At 45.5% G+C, this 16506-nt stretch overlaps 1 protein-coding gene across 1 annotated transcript in view; it reads left to right on the top strand.

Moving 5' to 3' along the window:
• The window catches only part of IL31RA (interleukin 31 receptor A), an 80118-nt gene extending 63685 nt beyond the window's left edge, over positions 1-16433 (top strand). Inside the window, exons 11-17 of the mRNA XM_050793150.1 lie at positions 14-196; positions 1269-1370; positions 2179-2325; positions 4097-4237; positions 7069-7162; positions 8433-8514; positions 10231-16433. Coding sequence (XP_050649107.1) covers positions 14-196; positions 1269-1370; positions 2179-2325; positions 4097-4237; positions 7069-7162; positions 8433-8514; positions 10231-10716 — 1235 coding nt within the window. The 3' untranslated portion in view covers positions 10717-16433. The remainder of the gene's footprint in view (positions 1-13; positions 197-1268; positions 1371-2178; positions 2326-4096; positions 4238-7068; positions 7163-8432; positions 8515-10230) is intronic.
• The last annotated feature ends 73 nt before the right edge of the window (positions 16434-16506 follow it).

Genomic DNA, 16506 nt, shown 5'->3' with positions numbered 1-16506 from the left:
TCTCTCCTTTCAGCATTTCGGTGCATTGAGGTCATGCAGGCCTGCCTTGCTGAGGACCAGCTAGTGGTGAAGTGGCAAAGCTCTGCTCTAGACGTGAACACTTGGATGATTGAATGGTTTCCGGACGTGGACTCAGAGCACCCCACTCTTTCCTGGGAATCTGTGTCTCAGGCCACGAACTGGACGATCCAGCAAGGTAGCCAGGGAGGAACCCACAGGTTCCCTCAGTGCAGGGTTTAGTTTCATTTTCATCCAGTTTTAGATCTTTAACTTTGACTTCAAAGCTGTTAGTGTGGTTAATAGCATTTGACAAGCTTGTGCAAGCTTAATGAAGTGACACGCTTCTTGGTATTTCCAAGGCGAGGCTGGCACAGAAAGCTGTGGGTGACAAGCAGACCAGGTATCTGACCGGTCTCCAGGTGGAAAACACCATCTTAACACCCACCATCAGAGAGCCCTTCCCGGACAGCTGGGTCATCCCACGGGTAACTCCAGAGTGTGGATCCCAGCTGGCCTACCTAGGATACTTCCTTCAGTTCTGGTTGCCTATTTAAGAGTTAGGCCACCTTCCCAGGTGATTGTTACAGGAATAGCCTTCTTTTCAGGAAAGTCCATGCCCTATGTAAGATACACGAGTGAGGCTTTACTCTTTATTTTTAATTTTGTTTGAATTTTTATTTTCTAGAGACAGGGTCTTGCTTGGTTGCCAAGGATGGAGTGCAGTGGCACGATCATAGCTCACTGTAACCTCAAACTCCTGGGCTCAAGTGATCCTCTTGCCTCAGCCTCCCTAATGAGGCTTTACCCTTTTAATCCTGTCACTACAATCATTTCTTAATGCTTCAAACATCCATATTAAGAATAATACACACACAGGGATGCAGGCAAGTAGAGGAGATAGAATTCGAAGTGTTTGAGATCCACAGGGTGATGATATGTTGTTCTAGGACTTAATTAGGCAGCGTGTTCAGCGATCCTGTGGATCTCTCTGCTGCAACAGTATTTGGTCAGAACAGACCTGGGGATTCCCTGCCTCCAAAAAAGGAAAAGCTAAAAAGTTAAATTTTAAAATAAGAATTAATTAGAAAACCTGAGAAAAGCAATAGATATTAGAGACCATTCAACCTAACCTGTTTATTTTCCAGAGGTGGAAACTGTAGAGAAATTGACTATCTTCCGTAAGTGTTTGGCCATAACTCAGTCTAGTATTCCTTCCACTCTGCCATGCTCTGCACTTACGCTTTTTTTTTTTTCTTTCTTTTTTACAGATAAATTAAAACCTTTCTGGTGCTATAACATCTCTGTGTATCCAATGTTGCACGACAAAGTTGGCGAGCCATATTCCATCCAGGCTTATGCCAAAGAAGGCAGTATGTATGGACAAGGCCCTGTGGGGAAAAGGAAACAGTGGGACCTGTCCAACATGTGAATAAGGCTGCAAGTGCCTGTAGCTCATTCCCAGCCATCTTAGGGCTCATTTGTGCTTCATCTTGTAGTGAGCTCTGTATGTTATGAACTTGCTGAATTCTGAAGCTGGGGTAGACATTAGAGATCATTGAGTCCAATCCCCTCATTTCACAAATGGAAAATTAAAGCTCAGAGAGGTGAAATAACTTGCCCAAAGTCACAAATAAACAGTGCAAATAGAGCTGCTACCAGCAATAACACTGAATTAAGACCACATCAGGGAGCCTACAGAGTTCATCCTAAGCTAGGGATGTTAAAAAATTATTTTTAATTATGTAGCAATAAGCAAGGGCTTTACTGGTGAATTGCTCAAGCTTTACTTTTATCTTTTTGGAAGTTCATGTCTTCCAGATTCAACATTGGAAAATATCTTCTGCCACTCAGAGGTAGCTTATGGAACCATATTCTTCAACTATTTGATAATAACTACACTTTACAGATATGAATGAAAAAGCTGGGTACCAAATTGGAGTGAGCCGTCTATAAGAAAGGACTTTTTCAAGTGGTCTTGATGCCACTTCTCTTCTTGCTTAAGAGAGATGGCTCTAGAAAATAATTTTCCCAAACAAGCTGATTCATCAGTTCCTTACTCAACCCTCGCCCCTCGCCTCCCGCACTGTGGTCTGGTCTGAGTACTGGCCAGAGCCTTTGTAGGGGAACGATCTCCTGGAGTGTGGTCAGTGATTATCATTTATCCCCCGTCCCTTCCAGTTCCATCAAAAGGTCCTGAGACCAAGGTGGAGAACATTGGCGTGAAGACGGTCACGATCACATGGAAAGAGATTCCTAAGAGTGAGAGAAAGGGTATCATCTGCAACTACACCATCTTTTACCAAGCTGAAGGCGGAAAAGGATTCTGTAAGCGCACCTGTAGCCAAGTGGGAAAAAACCCCAAGCCCCAGATAGATGCTATGGATAAATCTGTCATAGGCATGGCTCCCCCACCTCATTGTGACCTGCAACCTGGCATGAGTCACTTAGCTTCTTTAAGTCTCTCTGAAAATGGGGCCAAGAGTACCCGCCTTTTGGGGTTTTGGGGGTTAAATGAGAGTGAAGTGACAGTACCTGAGAGGAGAGTCCTGTGGGAATGGAAGGAGTTGATATAATTTGTCCTGGTTGGGCCCTGCGTTGACCTCCCGGGAGCTCCCCGACCATCATTCCCAGGAATGGCGTGCCTGGCTTAAAAAGTGAGGAGGAACAGACCCTGTCACCATGACTTCTACTGCCCCTGCCAAATCATGCTTTTGTTCTTCAGTCCACTGTATCTCCTGACATCTTAAATACTGGGCAAGGCTTGGATTCTTGCTGAGGCTAAATAATTTTTTCTTATGGTAAAATACATGTAAAATATTTTTCCAGTTTAAACATTTGAAAGTGTACAATTTAGTGGCTACTGTGAATTTAGGCTACTGTGAATAGGGCTGCTATGAACAGACGTCTGCTACGAACATATGCTGCTATGTACAAATATCTGTTTGAGTTTGTGCTTTTCATTCTTTTGGGCATATACCTAGAAGCTGAATTGCTGGATCATACGGTAACTCTAGTTTAACTTATTGAGGAGCCACCAAACTGTTTTCCACAGTGACTACTCCACACTACACATTTCTTACTAGCAATGTATGAGGGTTTTCATTTCCCTGCATCCTTGTCAATATGTGTTATTTTTCATTTAAAAAAATTATTATGGCTGTCCTGGTAGGTATGTAGTGGTTATCTTGTTGACCTGCATTTCCCTACTGGCTAATAATGTTGGGCATTTTTTCATGTAGTTTTTGCCTATTTGTATGTCTTTTTTTTTTTTTTTTTTTTTTTTTTTGAGATGGAGTTTTGCTCTTGTTGCCCAGACTGGAGTGCAATGGCACGATCTTGACTCACCGCAACCTCCGCCTCCCAGGTTCAAGCAATTCTCCTGCCTCAGCCTCCCAAGTAGCTGGGATTGCAGGCATGCACCACCATGTCCAGCTAATTTTGTATTTTTAGTGGAGACGGGGTTTCCCCATGTTGGTCAGGCTTGTCTTGAACTCCCGACCTCGGGTGATCTGCCCACTCCGGCCTCCCAAAGTGCTGGGATCATAGGCGTGAGCCACTGCGCCCGGCCAGCTCATTTATATATCTTCTCTGGAGAAGTGTCTTTTTAATCTTTTTTCTTATGTTTAAATTGGGTTGTCTTTTCATTATTGAGTTTATAAGAGTTCTTTATATATTTTAGATGTAAGTTATTTATCAGATATATGATTTGTAAATATTTTCTCCCGTTCTATGGGTTGTCTTTTCATTCTCGATATTATCTTTTGATGCACAAAAACTTTGAATTTTAGTGAAATCCAGCTTAACCTATTTTTTTCTTTTGCTGCTTGTGCTTTTGGCGTCATATCTAAGAAACCATTGTGAAATTCAAGGTCATGAAGATTTATCCTATGCTGTCTACTAAGAGTTTTTATAGTTCTAGCTCTTATATTGAGCTCCTTGGTCCATCTTAATATTTAAGCAGGACATGAATAGGGGTCAGACTATGAGACAGCTGAGCTTGGAAGCACAGGTTCCAATGTTCTTATTTTGGTGCTACTGGGACACAATTTTCAGTCTGGTTTGACTGTGGTGTTTGATCTCTGTATTTTTGCTTTAGCCAAGACAGTCAACTCCAGCATCTTGCAGTATGGCCTGGAGTCCCTGAAACGAAAGACCTCTTACACTGTTCGGGTCATGGCCAGCACCAGTGCTGGGGGAATCAATGGGACCAGCATAAATTTCAAGACATTGTCATTCAGTGAGTATCTCCTTCAAGCCTTAAGTACCTCTCCCTCACGTTTACCTTATATCAGAGAGAAATGACATCTGCCAAAGGCTGGAGGAAGTCAAATGAAAGGGCAGTGCCTAGGTGAAAAGAGCCACCCTGCTCTCTGGCTCACCAACCTTCCTGGAAAGCATATAGGTGAGGAGATGGAGGGGAGAGAGCAAGCAAGTTGAGAGCTGAATTTGGAAATGCTGGTCATTTTGGTCGTTCCTCTTGGGCAGCCACAAATCATCTGGAGGAGGAGGTGTCAAATTAATGCCAACTTCAGTCTTAGCACCAAACCAGCTCCCGTCTCAAGGCTGTCTCCCCGTTCACAGTCACCAGTTTCTGCATGTCATAGGTTACGGTATGTATTAGTCTGTTTTCATGCTGCTGATAAAGACATACCTGAGACTGGGTAATTAACAAAGAAAAAGAGGTTTAATGGACTCACGGTTCCACGTGGCTGGGGAAGCCTCACAATCATGATGGAAGGCGAAATGTACATCTTACGTGGTGGCAGACGAGAGAATGAGGACCAAGTGAAAGTGGTTTCTCCGTATAAAGCCATCAGATCTCATGAGATTTATTCAGTACCATGAGAACAGTATGTGGGAAATTGCCCCCATGATTCAGTTATCTCCCACTGGGTCCCTCTCACAACATGTGGGAATTGTGGGAGCTATAATTCAGGATGAGATTTGGGTGGGGACACAGCCAAACCGTATCACTGTACAACAGGGCCTTCAAGGGAAAACCTTGGTTAACACAGGACCACTGACCCATAGGAAGGGGCTTAACCTCATCATTTTGGAGGCTTTTTTTGAGCAAAAAGGCATATGATATATTTAACTTACCCACTTTTACTTTTTTACTTTAAAAAATAGCAAGAAAAATTTACTACAGACAACAAATAATGTAAAATAAAATGTAGCTTCATATGATGGCTGGTTAAGGGAGATATTTGAGAGGGAGGCAGATGGAATGAGGAGGGGGATGAAGCAGAAAGTAGGAAGGAGAATGGGAGAAAGAGAAATATGTTAATTTTGCTAAGTCCTTGAGTGACAGAGATTTGATTTTTAAGTACGTACTAAAACTGTCTTAAAGAATGAACAACTTTTTAGATCAAAAGTGAAGGGACACTGCCAAGTTTTTGCAATAACTGAGGCAAGCTAAAAATTGCTTGAAATATTCTTGAAAGCCTCTTAAGCATCACATTTTTCAAGAACAAAATTGCTTTATGACTCTGGAAAAATGTGAGTATGACATTTTTTTTTTACAGAGAAAACATATTCTGTTTTGATGGACTAACATTGCCTTCTAGGAACTCTCTTTGATATGCTGTTTAAAATTTTTTAAAGCTATATTGAAGTTTTGCAACACTGGGCACAAATTTCATCAGCTCAAGGAGTTTTCTCCAAGAGTTAAATGAAAGCAAGATCCAGCCCTGGAACCTAGAAGTTTCCTACCCTGGTCTATAGATTATAAATCACCCTGCTTCCGTTTTTGATAATCTATAATCCATTTTCCACACAGCAGCCAGAGTTTCAAACCCTGAATTCTCTGCTTAAAAGCCACCAGTGACTTTTATTATATTTTAAAGAAAATCCAAACTCCTTCCTATAACTTTCAAGGTCTTTCATCATCTGTCCCTTACTGACCTCATTTTTCCTACTGCTTTCTGCCCCAATTTATCTTCCTTACCTTGTTCCTGCTTCAAAGCTTTTGCATCCACTGTTTCTTCTGCCTGGAATGCTTTTCTCCATGGTTTTACATGGCTGGATCCTTCTCACTATTAAGATCAGCTTGAATTTTACTCCTTCCTTGGACACCTTAGCTAAAGTTGCTGTCTGGACACAGTGGCTCATGCCTGTAACTCCAGCACTTTGGGAGGCCAAGGCAGGAGGATCACTCAAGGCCAGGAGTTCAAGACCAGCCTGGCCAACATGGTGAAACCCAGTCTCTACCTAAAATACAAAAATTAGCCGGGCTTGGTGGCAGGCACCTGTAATCCAAGCTACCAGGGAGGCTGGGGCAGGAGAATCGCTTGAACCCAGGAGGCAGAGGTTGCAGTGAGCCAAGATGTACCACTGCACTCCAGCCTGGGTGACAGAGTGAGACTCCTTCTAAAAAAAAAAAAAAAAAAAAAAAAAAAAAAACCTAAAAATTAGCTGGGCATGATTGATGGCTTGCACCTGCAAGTCCTAGGTACTTGGGAGGCTGAGGCAGGAGGTTACTTGAGTCCAGGAGTTTGAGGCTACAGTGAGCTATGATCATGCCAGTGCACTCCAGCCTGGGCGACAGAGCAAGACCCATCTCAAAAAATATATATAAAAATTAAAAAGTAAGTGCTAAATAAATATTCACTGAATGAATGCTGTTGGAATGAATGCTGCCGGGAGAAGATGCCTAGATGGGGAGCCAAAAATTCTGTGTTTTGTTTTTGTTTTTGTTTTTGAGATGAAGTTTAGCCCTGTCGCCCAGGCTAGAGTGCAATGGCACGATCTCGGCTCACTGCAACCTCCACCTCCCAGGTTCAGGCGATTCTCCTGCCTCAGCCTCCTGAGTAGCTGGGATTACAGGTGCATGCCACCACACCCAGCTCATTTTTTGTATCTTTAGTAGAGACAGAGTTTCACCATGTTGACCAGGCTGGTCTCAAACTCCTGACCTGGGGGTTTTTTAGTGGAAAGAAATGGAATTTAATTGAAAGAAAACTAATAAGAAATTGTGTTGCTGAAGCTACTAGAAGAAAAAGTTAATCATTGATTTTTGTAAAGGAGGTGAGGAACTCACTACTGACTTTTGTTCTTTCTTTTTCAAAGGTGTTTTTGAGATTATCCTTATAACTTCTCTGATTGGTGGAGGCCTTCTTATTCTCATTATCCTGACGGTGGCATATGGTCTCAAAAAACCCAAGTGAGTCTGCAGACAACAGTGGGTGCCTTAAAAATCAGGGACAAAAAGGGGTTGAAGTCATCATAGGTGCTTCGTAGGAGAGGGCACTCTACCATTAAGGGGTGTTCATTCATTTATTAACTTGGTGCATATTTATGGAGGTTATTAAAGGCCACGCTCAGTGGCTCATCAGAATTCTTACCAAGCAAAAGCACTTTCGTTTCCCAGAGCTCCATGCCCAGGTCTAGGCCTTTTTGAGGCCAGGAGAGTGCCAGCTGCCCCACAGACTCTGTCTGCTCCATTTGCCATCTGAGACTGGAGTTGGAGAGCAGGCCCTTTCTCTCAGTGTCTAGCGGGGCCCCGGCTGCAGCAGGAGGCCTTCTTGCAAGCTTCTGTCTCAGGCAGAGCAGGGAGCAGCGTCTCCATGGTGTTGGAGTGCTGGCCAGTCGTCTGCAGGTGCAAGCTTGTTGCTTGCTTGCAGTGCAGTGAGGGTCTGGGTGCAGGGGCCTTTGCCCTGCTTGCCCTGGCCACTGTGGGGAAGAAAGCACATCTTCAGGGTCTTACACTTTCTCTCTGCAGTGAGCTTTATGGCACCCTAATGGTCCTTCCCTGGTTGAACTGGCTCTCCAAATTAGACAGCTGTGAGTCATCTCTGTCAAGCAGCTGCACTTAGTTAAGCTAATATCAACCTCAGTTACCAACTGTAGGTGGTAACCAAGCCACCAGCATAGATTCTTGTACATTATACACTTAAGTAATCATTTTGATCTTAGCATGCATCAGAATCAGGCCTCATCCCCAGAGTTTCTGATTCAGTGGTTCTAGGGTAAAGCCCCAAATTTGCATTTCTAACAAGTTCCCAGGTGATGCTGCTGCTGCTGCTTGGGACCACACTTCGAGAACCATTGCAGGAAAGTGTGGGTAGCTTATAAGGTTTGTAAAACCTTATAAACTTGTCCTTCCCAGAGGATAAGCCTCAAAGGAATGACTCTGTGATGGTGCAATTTACAGCATTGGGGTAGGTATGGAGATGCCCGGATGGGAGAGAGGGGAAGATAAGCTTTGTATGGGGAGTCTCCTTTGATCACATCCCACAGAGAACTTGCAATGTCACTCCCCAGCACACAACGCAGAACAACTCCACTTTCCCAGATTCTATCAGGCAGACATGCCCTTATTTAGGAGGGAAACTTACAATTCCCTTTAGCACAGCCTCAGTCTTTTGACTCAGCCATATGGTGCTAATGCTTCTTGGATTCACCTCCCATCTTAAAATCTTCTCTCTCATTAGCAAATTGACTCACCTGTGTTGGCCCAGTGTTCCCAACCCTGCTGAAAGTAGTATAGCCACATGGCGTGGAGATGATTTCAAGGTAAACTCTTCTGTTTTTATTAAGGAAATCATCGTTGTGGGAGGTAGACAAGGTGAATGGAGATGGGGAAGAGTCCTAGGCTGAGCTTTTTTCGAGGTTCACATCAAGAGAACTCGAGTTGAAAAGTCTCAGGGAATGGCAGGTGGGGCAGATGGAATCAGCCTTCCTGGAACGACTTTGACCTCACGCTTTGACAAGAGGAAAGGCCTTCACCAGGCTCGTGAGGACCCAGTGTGTTCCCAGGTGGAACTGGTCCCATAAAGGATGCTGCAGAATAAAGACACTGGCCCTACCCTTCCTGACCCGATGGGCTAGAGAGAGAGACGAGGCCTGGCTATAGGATTTGAAACCATTTACAAAGCAGCCAAGAGCACATTAATCTGAAGACTGCCTAAATATCACCAGGGAATGCTGATGGGCATGGCAGTCTGAGTCTGCCTCATGTTGTTTTTCTCAGGTTGGGGACATCAGAGTCAGGCTTTGGCTTTATTTAACTGGCACTGGGGTTTTCTAGTGAGTATTCCTTAACTAGAAACCCTCCATTTTCATAAATTTTTAAGTGGAAAACTGTTAGGGAAATTTTAAGGTTTAATTTCTTGCTTACGTAGAAACAAGCCCAATCAAATATAACCTTTAAATTCTTACTACTGAAAGGCTGTTTCCAGTTTTTCCTTGATGCACAAATTTTGAATATTAGTCCTTGTTCCAACTCAGAAGTCTTTTTTGAGCATGGGCATTTTGTTATAATGGGCTTTCTTTCTATTTCCTCCTCTTACCAGTCCGGTATACTAGACTGATTTATACCATTTACTTTCCTGCTTATTTAATGTCATTTAGAGAGTAAACGAATTCATAGGCAGTGCTCTCTGATAACTAACATGCTTTTTGAATAATCTGCAGGTTGGGCCTCTAGAGTCAGCACTTATTAATCACTCACTACATGCCAGGCACTGGGCTAGGCCCTAGGGATACAAATGACAGAGTCACTGTCCCTGCCATGAGGCCACCTCTGATATTCTGGTGAGGTTGAACAAGTCTGACTCTATGATGTGGTTTTTCCATCCCTAAGAGTTGTAATTTTGGTGCTTCCATCTTAACTGGGGTTTTGTGAGCATGGGATGATGTGGAAAACAGCCTTGCACACTCTAGCAGAATACATTGTTTGAATTGGCTGGGTGCGGCGGCTCATGCCCATAATCCCAGCACTTTGGGAGGCCAAGGCAGCAGATAACTTGAGCTCAGGAGTTCAAGACCAGCCTGGGCAACATGACGAAACCCCATCTCTACAAAAAATAAAAAAATTAGCCAGGTGTGGTGGTGTGCGTCTGTAGCCCCAGCAACTCAGGAGGCTGATGGGGGAGAATTACCCAAGGCTGGGAAGTTGAGGCTACAGTGAGTGGTGATTATGCTACTGCACTCCAGCCTGGGCAACGGGAGTGAGACCCTATCTCAAATAAAAAAAAAAGTTATATACACATGTATAAATATATTTAAAACATTGTTTGAATTCAGGGCACTGTTTCTCAGGAAATGTGCCACTCCTTCCAAGCTCTGTGGAAGGGCATATGGAGAGGGTTGGGCACCACTTCTGGGCCTGGGAGGAAGGTGGGGGCTGTTCCGGAGGTGGGCATTTGCTGTCCCAAGCCTAACAAGTTTTTGGCTATGTTATGTGTGACTTCTAAATGACTACTTGGGATGTCCCTTTTTCTTTGCCAGGATAAGCTAAACCTGAAGGAGTCTGATGACTCTGTGAACACAGAAGACAGGATCTTAAAACCATGTTCCACCCCCAGTGACAAGTTGGTTATTGACAAGTCGGTGGTGAACTTTGGGAATGTTCTGCAAGAAATGTTCACAGATGAAGCCAGAACGGGTCAGGAAAACAATTTAGGAGGGGAAAAGAATGAGTATGTGACCCACCCCTTCAGGCCTGACTGTCCCCTGGGGAAAAGTTTTGAGGAGCTCCCAGTTTCACCTGAGATTCCTCCCAGAAAATCCCAATACCTACGTTCGAGGATGCCAGAAGGGACCTGCCTAGAAGCCGAAGAGCAGCTTCTCGTTTCTGGTCAAAGTCTAGAAAGTCTAGCACCAGACCATGTGTGGGAGGCAGCGGCCCCAAATCCGTATTTGAAAAATTCAGTGACAACCAGGGAATTTCTTGTGTCTCAGAAACTTCCAGAGCACACCAAAGGAGAAGTCTAAATGCGACCATAGCATGAGACCCTCAGGGCCTCAGTGTGGATGGCCCTTGCCAGAGAAGATGTCAAGACTCAGCATGCAGCGCTTGCTTGGCCCCGCCACATCCTGCCTGGGTTAAAGTCTCCCCTGCCCTTGAGCTGCCAGTTGAACTTGGTCGGCACAGGTGTGACCTTGTGCTGGGAAGAAGGGATGGTGATAAGCCCAAGTTTTGGAAAGGAACAGCAATCTCTTTTCTTTTGTTCAGATACCAAGCTCTCACAGAAGCTGTGCCTCCTGACAGATTGGCTTTGGAGGAAGGGCCCAGGTTCTGAGCCCAAAGGACCCCCAAGGTGGACATACCTGGCCTCCTAGGAATTGGGTCATGGTGCCAGCCTTTGCTGGGGCTACGCCTCAGAGTTCCAGAGGCCTTTCCCTGCTGCCAGAGGACAGCTGTTTTGTTGGCTTTTGGGTGGTTTGGGCTCTGGGCTTCCCCTACGAGGTAGCCCCGAAGCCTTCCTCTCTCCCCACCGTTGGGGCTGGAGGTGGAGTGGACCTTCCTAAGGGGGTGCCTGAGGCTCCTCACATCCTCTTAGATCTCAAGTGTCTGTAGCAACACCACACCTGAGAATCCTCACCTCCAATTTAGAGTGCATTGACTACTAAAAAATCAAGGAATGGGGAGGGCCCTGGGGAATGCACGCTGCCGGGCACAGCTCTGTCCAGTCTCCCGGGGCCACTTCCCAGCTGCCGCTGCCCTTCTATTCAGCACCCAGCCTGGGAGCAGAAAGGCACCTGACATTGCAGTGGTTGTCAGTATGAGGGGACGCTGGCCCCTCATACTGGCTCAGAGCCCAGGAATGCTTACTGAACATATCCTTAAAAGGCCTCTTCCCGGATGCAGCAGGGCAGGGCCTGGGAATATGCAATGCTTAGCAGCTTTGCAACCCCAGCAGGAGGACTTCTTCTCCTTCGCTCTAGCTGAGCACAGAGCTTGTGACTATTAGTGGAGCCTTTCACGAAAGTGTGGATTGCTGGCTTCAGCACTGAGATGATACTGGGCTCCTCCTGTAACTACAGTGACAGAGTCAGCTGTGACTCCCTTGACCTTTGTGGGAGGTCACTAGGAGCCTGGTGAGATCAGGGCAGGCGAGACAATGAGTGAGTGGCCCAAGGTGCAGTGAACCTAGCACTTGCCAGCCAGGAAGACTGATGGTATTTTTTCTAGGCGAGTGTGAGGAATCAGTACTAGGATTGCAAGTGTGAACTTCGCAAGCCACCCACTCAGGTGTGCAAAACATCACTTTACTTTCCTAAAACTAATTGCTAGCCTGAGACCTGAAACTTCAAAGTAACCTCAGCCCAGTATGATGATTTCGGAGTTGTCTTGGGTTTGTGACTCAGTCACATTTGGGGTTTTGCCCTCCCGTGTCCTGCCTGGGACTGGCTCTGAGTGCCGAGGATGTTCAATGGCGCAGCATCTGTCGGGCAGTTGGTCACTCAGTGGAGTCCTCTGGGTCATGTATTTGTCCGGCTGTGGTTTTGACTCTGGCCTCGTGTATTTACTATGGTCCCTCCTGTCCCCGTTGGGTCACCTGCCATTCACCTTAGCCAATTGCTGCCTCGTTGCTATGGGTACAGGAAGGTGTGACTGCTCTCTCAAAGCTCCGTCCTCATTAACATCTCCAGCGGCTGCAGCCATCCCCCAACCACCCCACCCAGGACTCGGTACTGCGGTTTACAGAACACTGACTTCTGGTACAGCAAGGAATGAGGGAGGCCCTAGGCAGGGCACTGGGGAACAGGACGCTAGGGCAATGCCCCTGATGCTTTGTCCTGCACTCAGGTCCAGGTGTAGGAAGGGACCAAACAAAAGGGATGCGTCCTATTCTCACACCGCCCCTGATGTCTGCTCTCCCTGCTCGCCACCCCTTCTGTGGTGTGGGCTTTTCTGTGAGCCCACTGTCCCCAGAGTTCCAGATGGAGCCTTTGGCAACCCCACCTTCGGATTCGTGAACATACGGGGAGATTCTAGCCTTGCCTCCTGTCTTGGTCCGAGGATGGGGGAGGGCACAGGTACTCCCACAGCTGTTCTTTCAACCCTCCTGCCCACCCGTAGTTGGGGGAATTTTCTCAAATTCTGTGGGAGGTGGGTGAGAAGAGAGCCTGGAATTAGTTTTCACAAACTTGTCTGTCTCACACCTGGATGTAGATGCTTTTGAACCTAAAATCTAAGAATTTGATGGGAGAGAAAATGGATCCCCAGTGGCTTCTGTGAGTAGATTCCAGAGATAAGTACGTTGCCCTCTGGCCTCTGCTCCTTCATCATCAAAGCCGGAAGCGTCTCCTCCTGGACAATTTGCAAATCCACACCCAGGCCTTCCTGTTTCATTTCTTCTTCCTTTCTCTCCTCTTGCCCCTATCTTCTGCTTTGTTCCCCCACTGCCAGAGCTTCTCATCTTTTAACACTTCCTATTGTTTTTCTTGTTTCTTTTCATTCCTTTCTCCCCTTCCATCAGCCTCCTTTGATCATTTTCCATGGTTTTATTACCTTTGAGGGGTGGGAAGATGGTGTCTGTTTCTCTCTAGATGGGAGGAGCTGTTTCTGTGAGTCCCCAAAACACACTGGTGGGCCACACACTTAGCTCTCTTGAGCAGATTCACAGGATGCGGGCTCAGAGTTCAGAGCGCTGGTTTCTTCCTCTCCTGGATCGAGTCACCAATTGTCCCAGCTCTGGGCACCCGGGACTGCCTCTGTGACTGGAGAAGGGCATCTGTGTTTTCCCTGTTTACTGTCAGAGACATTGTGAGGACACAAACAGGAAGACTTGTGTTTTAGCAAGGTCATTAAAAATGGATAAAATTCCTGTTAACCAGTTTTCTGAGTCCCTGGGATCCATGCAGACAGCTAGGTTAGTGGCCTTTCTTTAACAGTAAGAGCAGAAAAATTTTGAAGAATGACAGAGAAGCCAATCTGTGGCTTAAATAAAAAGACCACAAGTTCCTTCTGGTGTCTTGGGAGGCAGCGGTGTGAAAACAGCATGCAAGGGTCTGAAGGAGGCAGGAGATGGGGAGTGATGAAAAAGGAGAGGCCCCCAGTATGGATCCCTCCGGCCACTCTGCTGATGCTCCGGGTGCAAGGAAAGCCTGTGCTGGCCAGTCCACCCCAGTCTCATTCTGTCCCCATTTCCCACATGCCCCTAGTTACTCCTGCTGCAGGAGGCACCCTGCCGCCCAGGGCACTGGCCCACAGGCCAAATCCAGGCCCTGTTTTTGTAGGTTCATGAACTAAAAGCCACAATGACCCGTTTAGATGGTTGAAAACAAAAAGAATAACATTTTGTGACAAGAGGAGTCCATGAAATTCACATTTTAGTGTTGACAAAGTATAATTGGAACACAGCCATGCCCATCGTTGACCTATTCCCTGTGGCGGCTTGCCCCTACAAAGGCAGGGTTGAGTAGTTTCAACAGAGTTTTTCCCACAAAGCCGAAAACATTTATCCTTTGCAGAAAAAATTTGTGGACAATTTTTTGTGGGGTACGGTGGACACCTACCGCAACCCACAGACGTGAAACTCAGACTGCCACTGTGTTTCAACTTTGAAATTAGCTGCAGATTAAAAAGAAATCAGGATATGTCATTCTGAATTTCCGACCAAATAGGGACTGCCTTCTTTGAAGGGCCCACACACACTGGTTTTCCACCAGCCCTCCTAAATTCCCGTCCCCTTCCCATAGCTAAGGTTGAGAGTTGGTGGCTTACACCAGTGGTTTTTCAACGGGAGTGATTTTGACCCCCAGCCTCCAAACCTCAGGCATTTGGTGATGCCTGGAGATATTTTTGATTGTCACTACTGGGAAGGTGCTACTGGCATCTAGTGGGTAGAGGCCGGCAATGCTGGAAATTATCTTACAATGCACAGAACAGCCCTCACGACAAAGAATTATCTGGCAGAAACGTCAGCTGAGGCTGAGAAGTCGTGGCCTGAACTACCTTCTGCCTTCTAGATCCACACACAGCATTTGCATGGGTGAGACTCACCTCTAGGTGTCCCCTCTTTTTTCTAATTTAAAATTTGTTTTAAATTCAACTTTACAACAATAATCCCAAGAGTTTTAAATAGCAATTATTTGTCATGCTTAATTAACTCCTGACGTGATCTGTGTGAACCTGTACACATTTTCAGCTAATTGCAAATCATACTGAATACATTATGTTCTCCCTTTACTTTCAGTTATTTCATATATAAAAATTCATGCATGAGCAAAGCATTTTGAACGTCCACGAAGAACCCCATGGCATGCTGGCATGGTGTGGTTTGCTAAGGCATCCCTTGGTCGATAGGATTCGTTTAAAGTCCTCCTAGTATACAGTGCAATGCAATACACATTTATCTTTTCTCACCTTTGTCCTGTCTCTTTGGGGCTGTTTTTTCAAAAGTGGAATTGCTGGGTCAGAATTTTATGGTTGTCATATTTTGCATGACTGTGTCGCATCAAAGGTTATGCTGATTTATAGTATCACCAGACATGTCTGACGGATCCTTTGTCCTTTTCCACTGAGAATCAGCTGTCTACCACTGTGAACTTGATTTTGTCAATTTATCGGGAATAGTTAATGAAACTTTATAGTTATTTGTATTCCTTTAATCCTTGTGAAGCTAAACTTTTCCCATTTTTATTTTATTGTTGCCATGTCCCAGTGTTGACATTACAGAATGTTCTCTGCCTCCATGCTCCTGGGGGCATTGAGAGACCAGCTGAGTTGCTAGAAATAAGAGGGACTCAATAGGCCCTCAGCACAGCGGGTGGACTTTGCCACTTGGGTGACTTTTAAAATACTTGTTTTTGTAGGGCATTTGAAAAAGAAATTTCACACTGGTGTATTTTGTTAATTGTTTTTATGTAAATGTTGATTATTGACAAGCCTACCTGTAATCAAAATATGTAGTGTGGTCAGTGTCTTGCACTCTTATTGTGGCGGGTGGGGGGTGGTGGTGGTCCTGAAGAGTGGAGTATGACAAAGGATAACAGCAGTCCTCATTCCCTCTGGACACTGGAGTCAGTGAGGAAAGAGTTTGCTCTGAAGCACAAACAGCTTCAATCTATGCTGGAAGAGTCCCCTGGCCACACTAGCCCTTGACATAGAGCTCTATGCAGGGCTGTCCTGCCCAAGACGCTTGCTGTGTGCTGATGAGAAGGGCTGGGGAGAGGCGAGGGGCAGGGGAGGGGCAGAACTCCACAAGAGGGCAAAACCTGCATTCAGCAACGCTCTTGTGGCTGTTCATGGGAAGTGAGATACATGTACTATGCATTTCATTTTTAGGAATAGAATTCTCTCTTCCTGCCCAACTTCAATATAAGTGTGGACTAAAATGCCAGAAAGGTGTCCTGTGGTCTGCACTTTAAAGTGGAAATTAAAATATGCAAACTAGAAAGGACATGCAGAGTTTTCCGACTAGGAAGACTGAGTCTGTGGCCCCAAGAGAACCATCTCTGAAGACTGGGTATGTGGTCTTTTCCACACATGGACCACCTACGGATGCAATCTGTGATGCATGTGCATGAGAAGTCTGTTATTAAGTAGAATATGAAAACATAGTTATGCTAATAGGAACAGCTTTTAAAATGCTTTTGTATTTGAGCCTTCCATACAAAAAAGCCATAATACCATTTTCATGTAATGCTATACTTCTATACTATTTTCATGTAATGCTATACTTCTATATTAAAGTTTTACCAACTCAGCCAGGTGCAGTGGCTCACGCCTTTAATCCCAGCACTTTGGGAGGCCGAGGTGGGTGGATCAGGAGG

The sequence above is a fragment of the Macaca thibetana genome, chromosome 6, assembly GCF_024542745.1.
Source record: "Macaca thibetana thibetana isolate TM-01 chromosome 6, ASM2454274v1, whole genome shotgun sequence".
NCBI classification, from domain to species: Eukaryota; Metazoa; Chordata; class Mammalia; order Primates; family Cercopithecidae; genus Macaca; species Macaca thibetana.
This window is presented reverse-complemented; position numbering and strand designations above follow the sequence as displayed.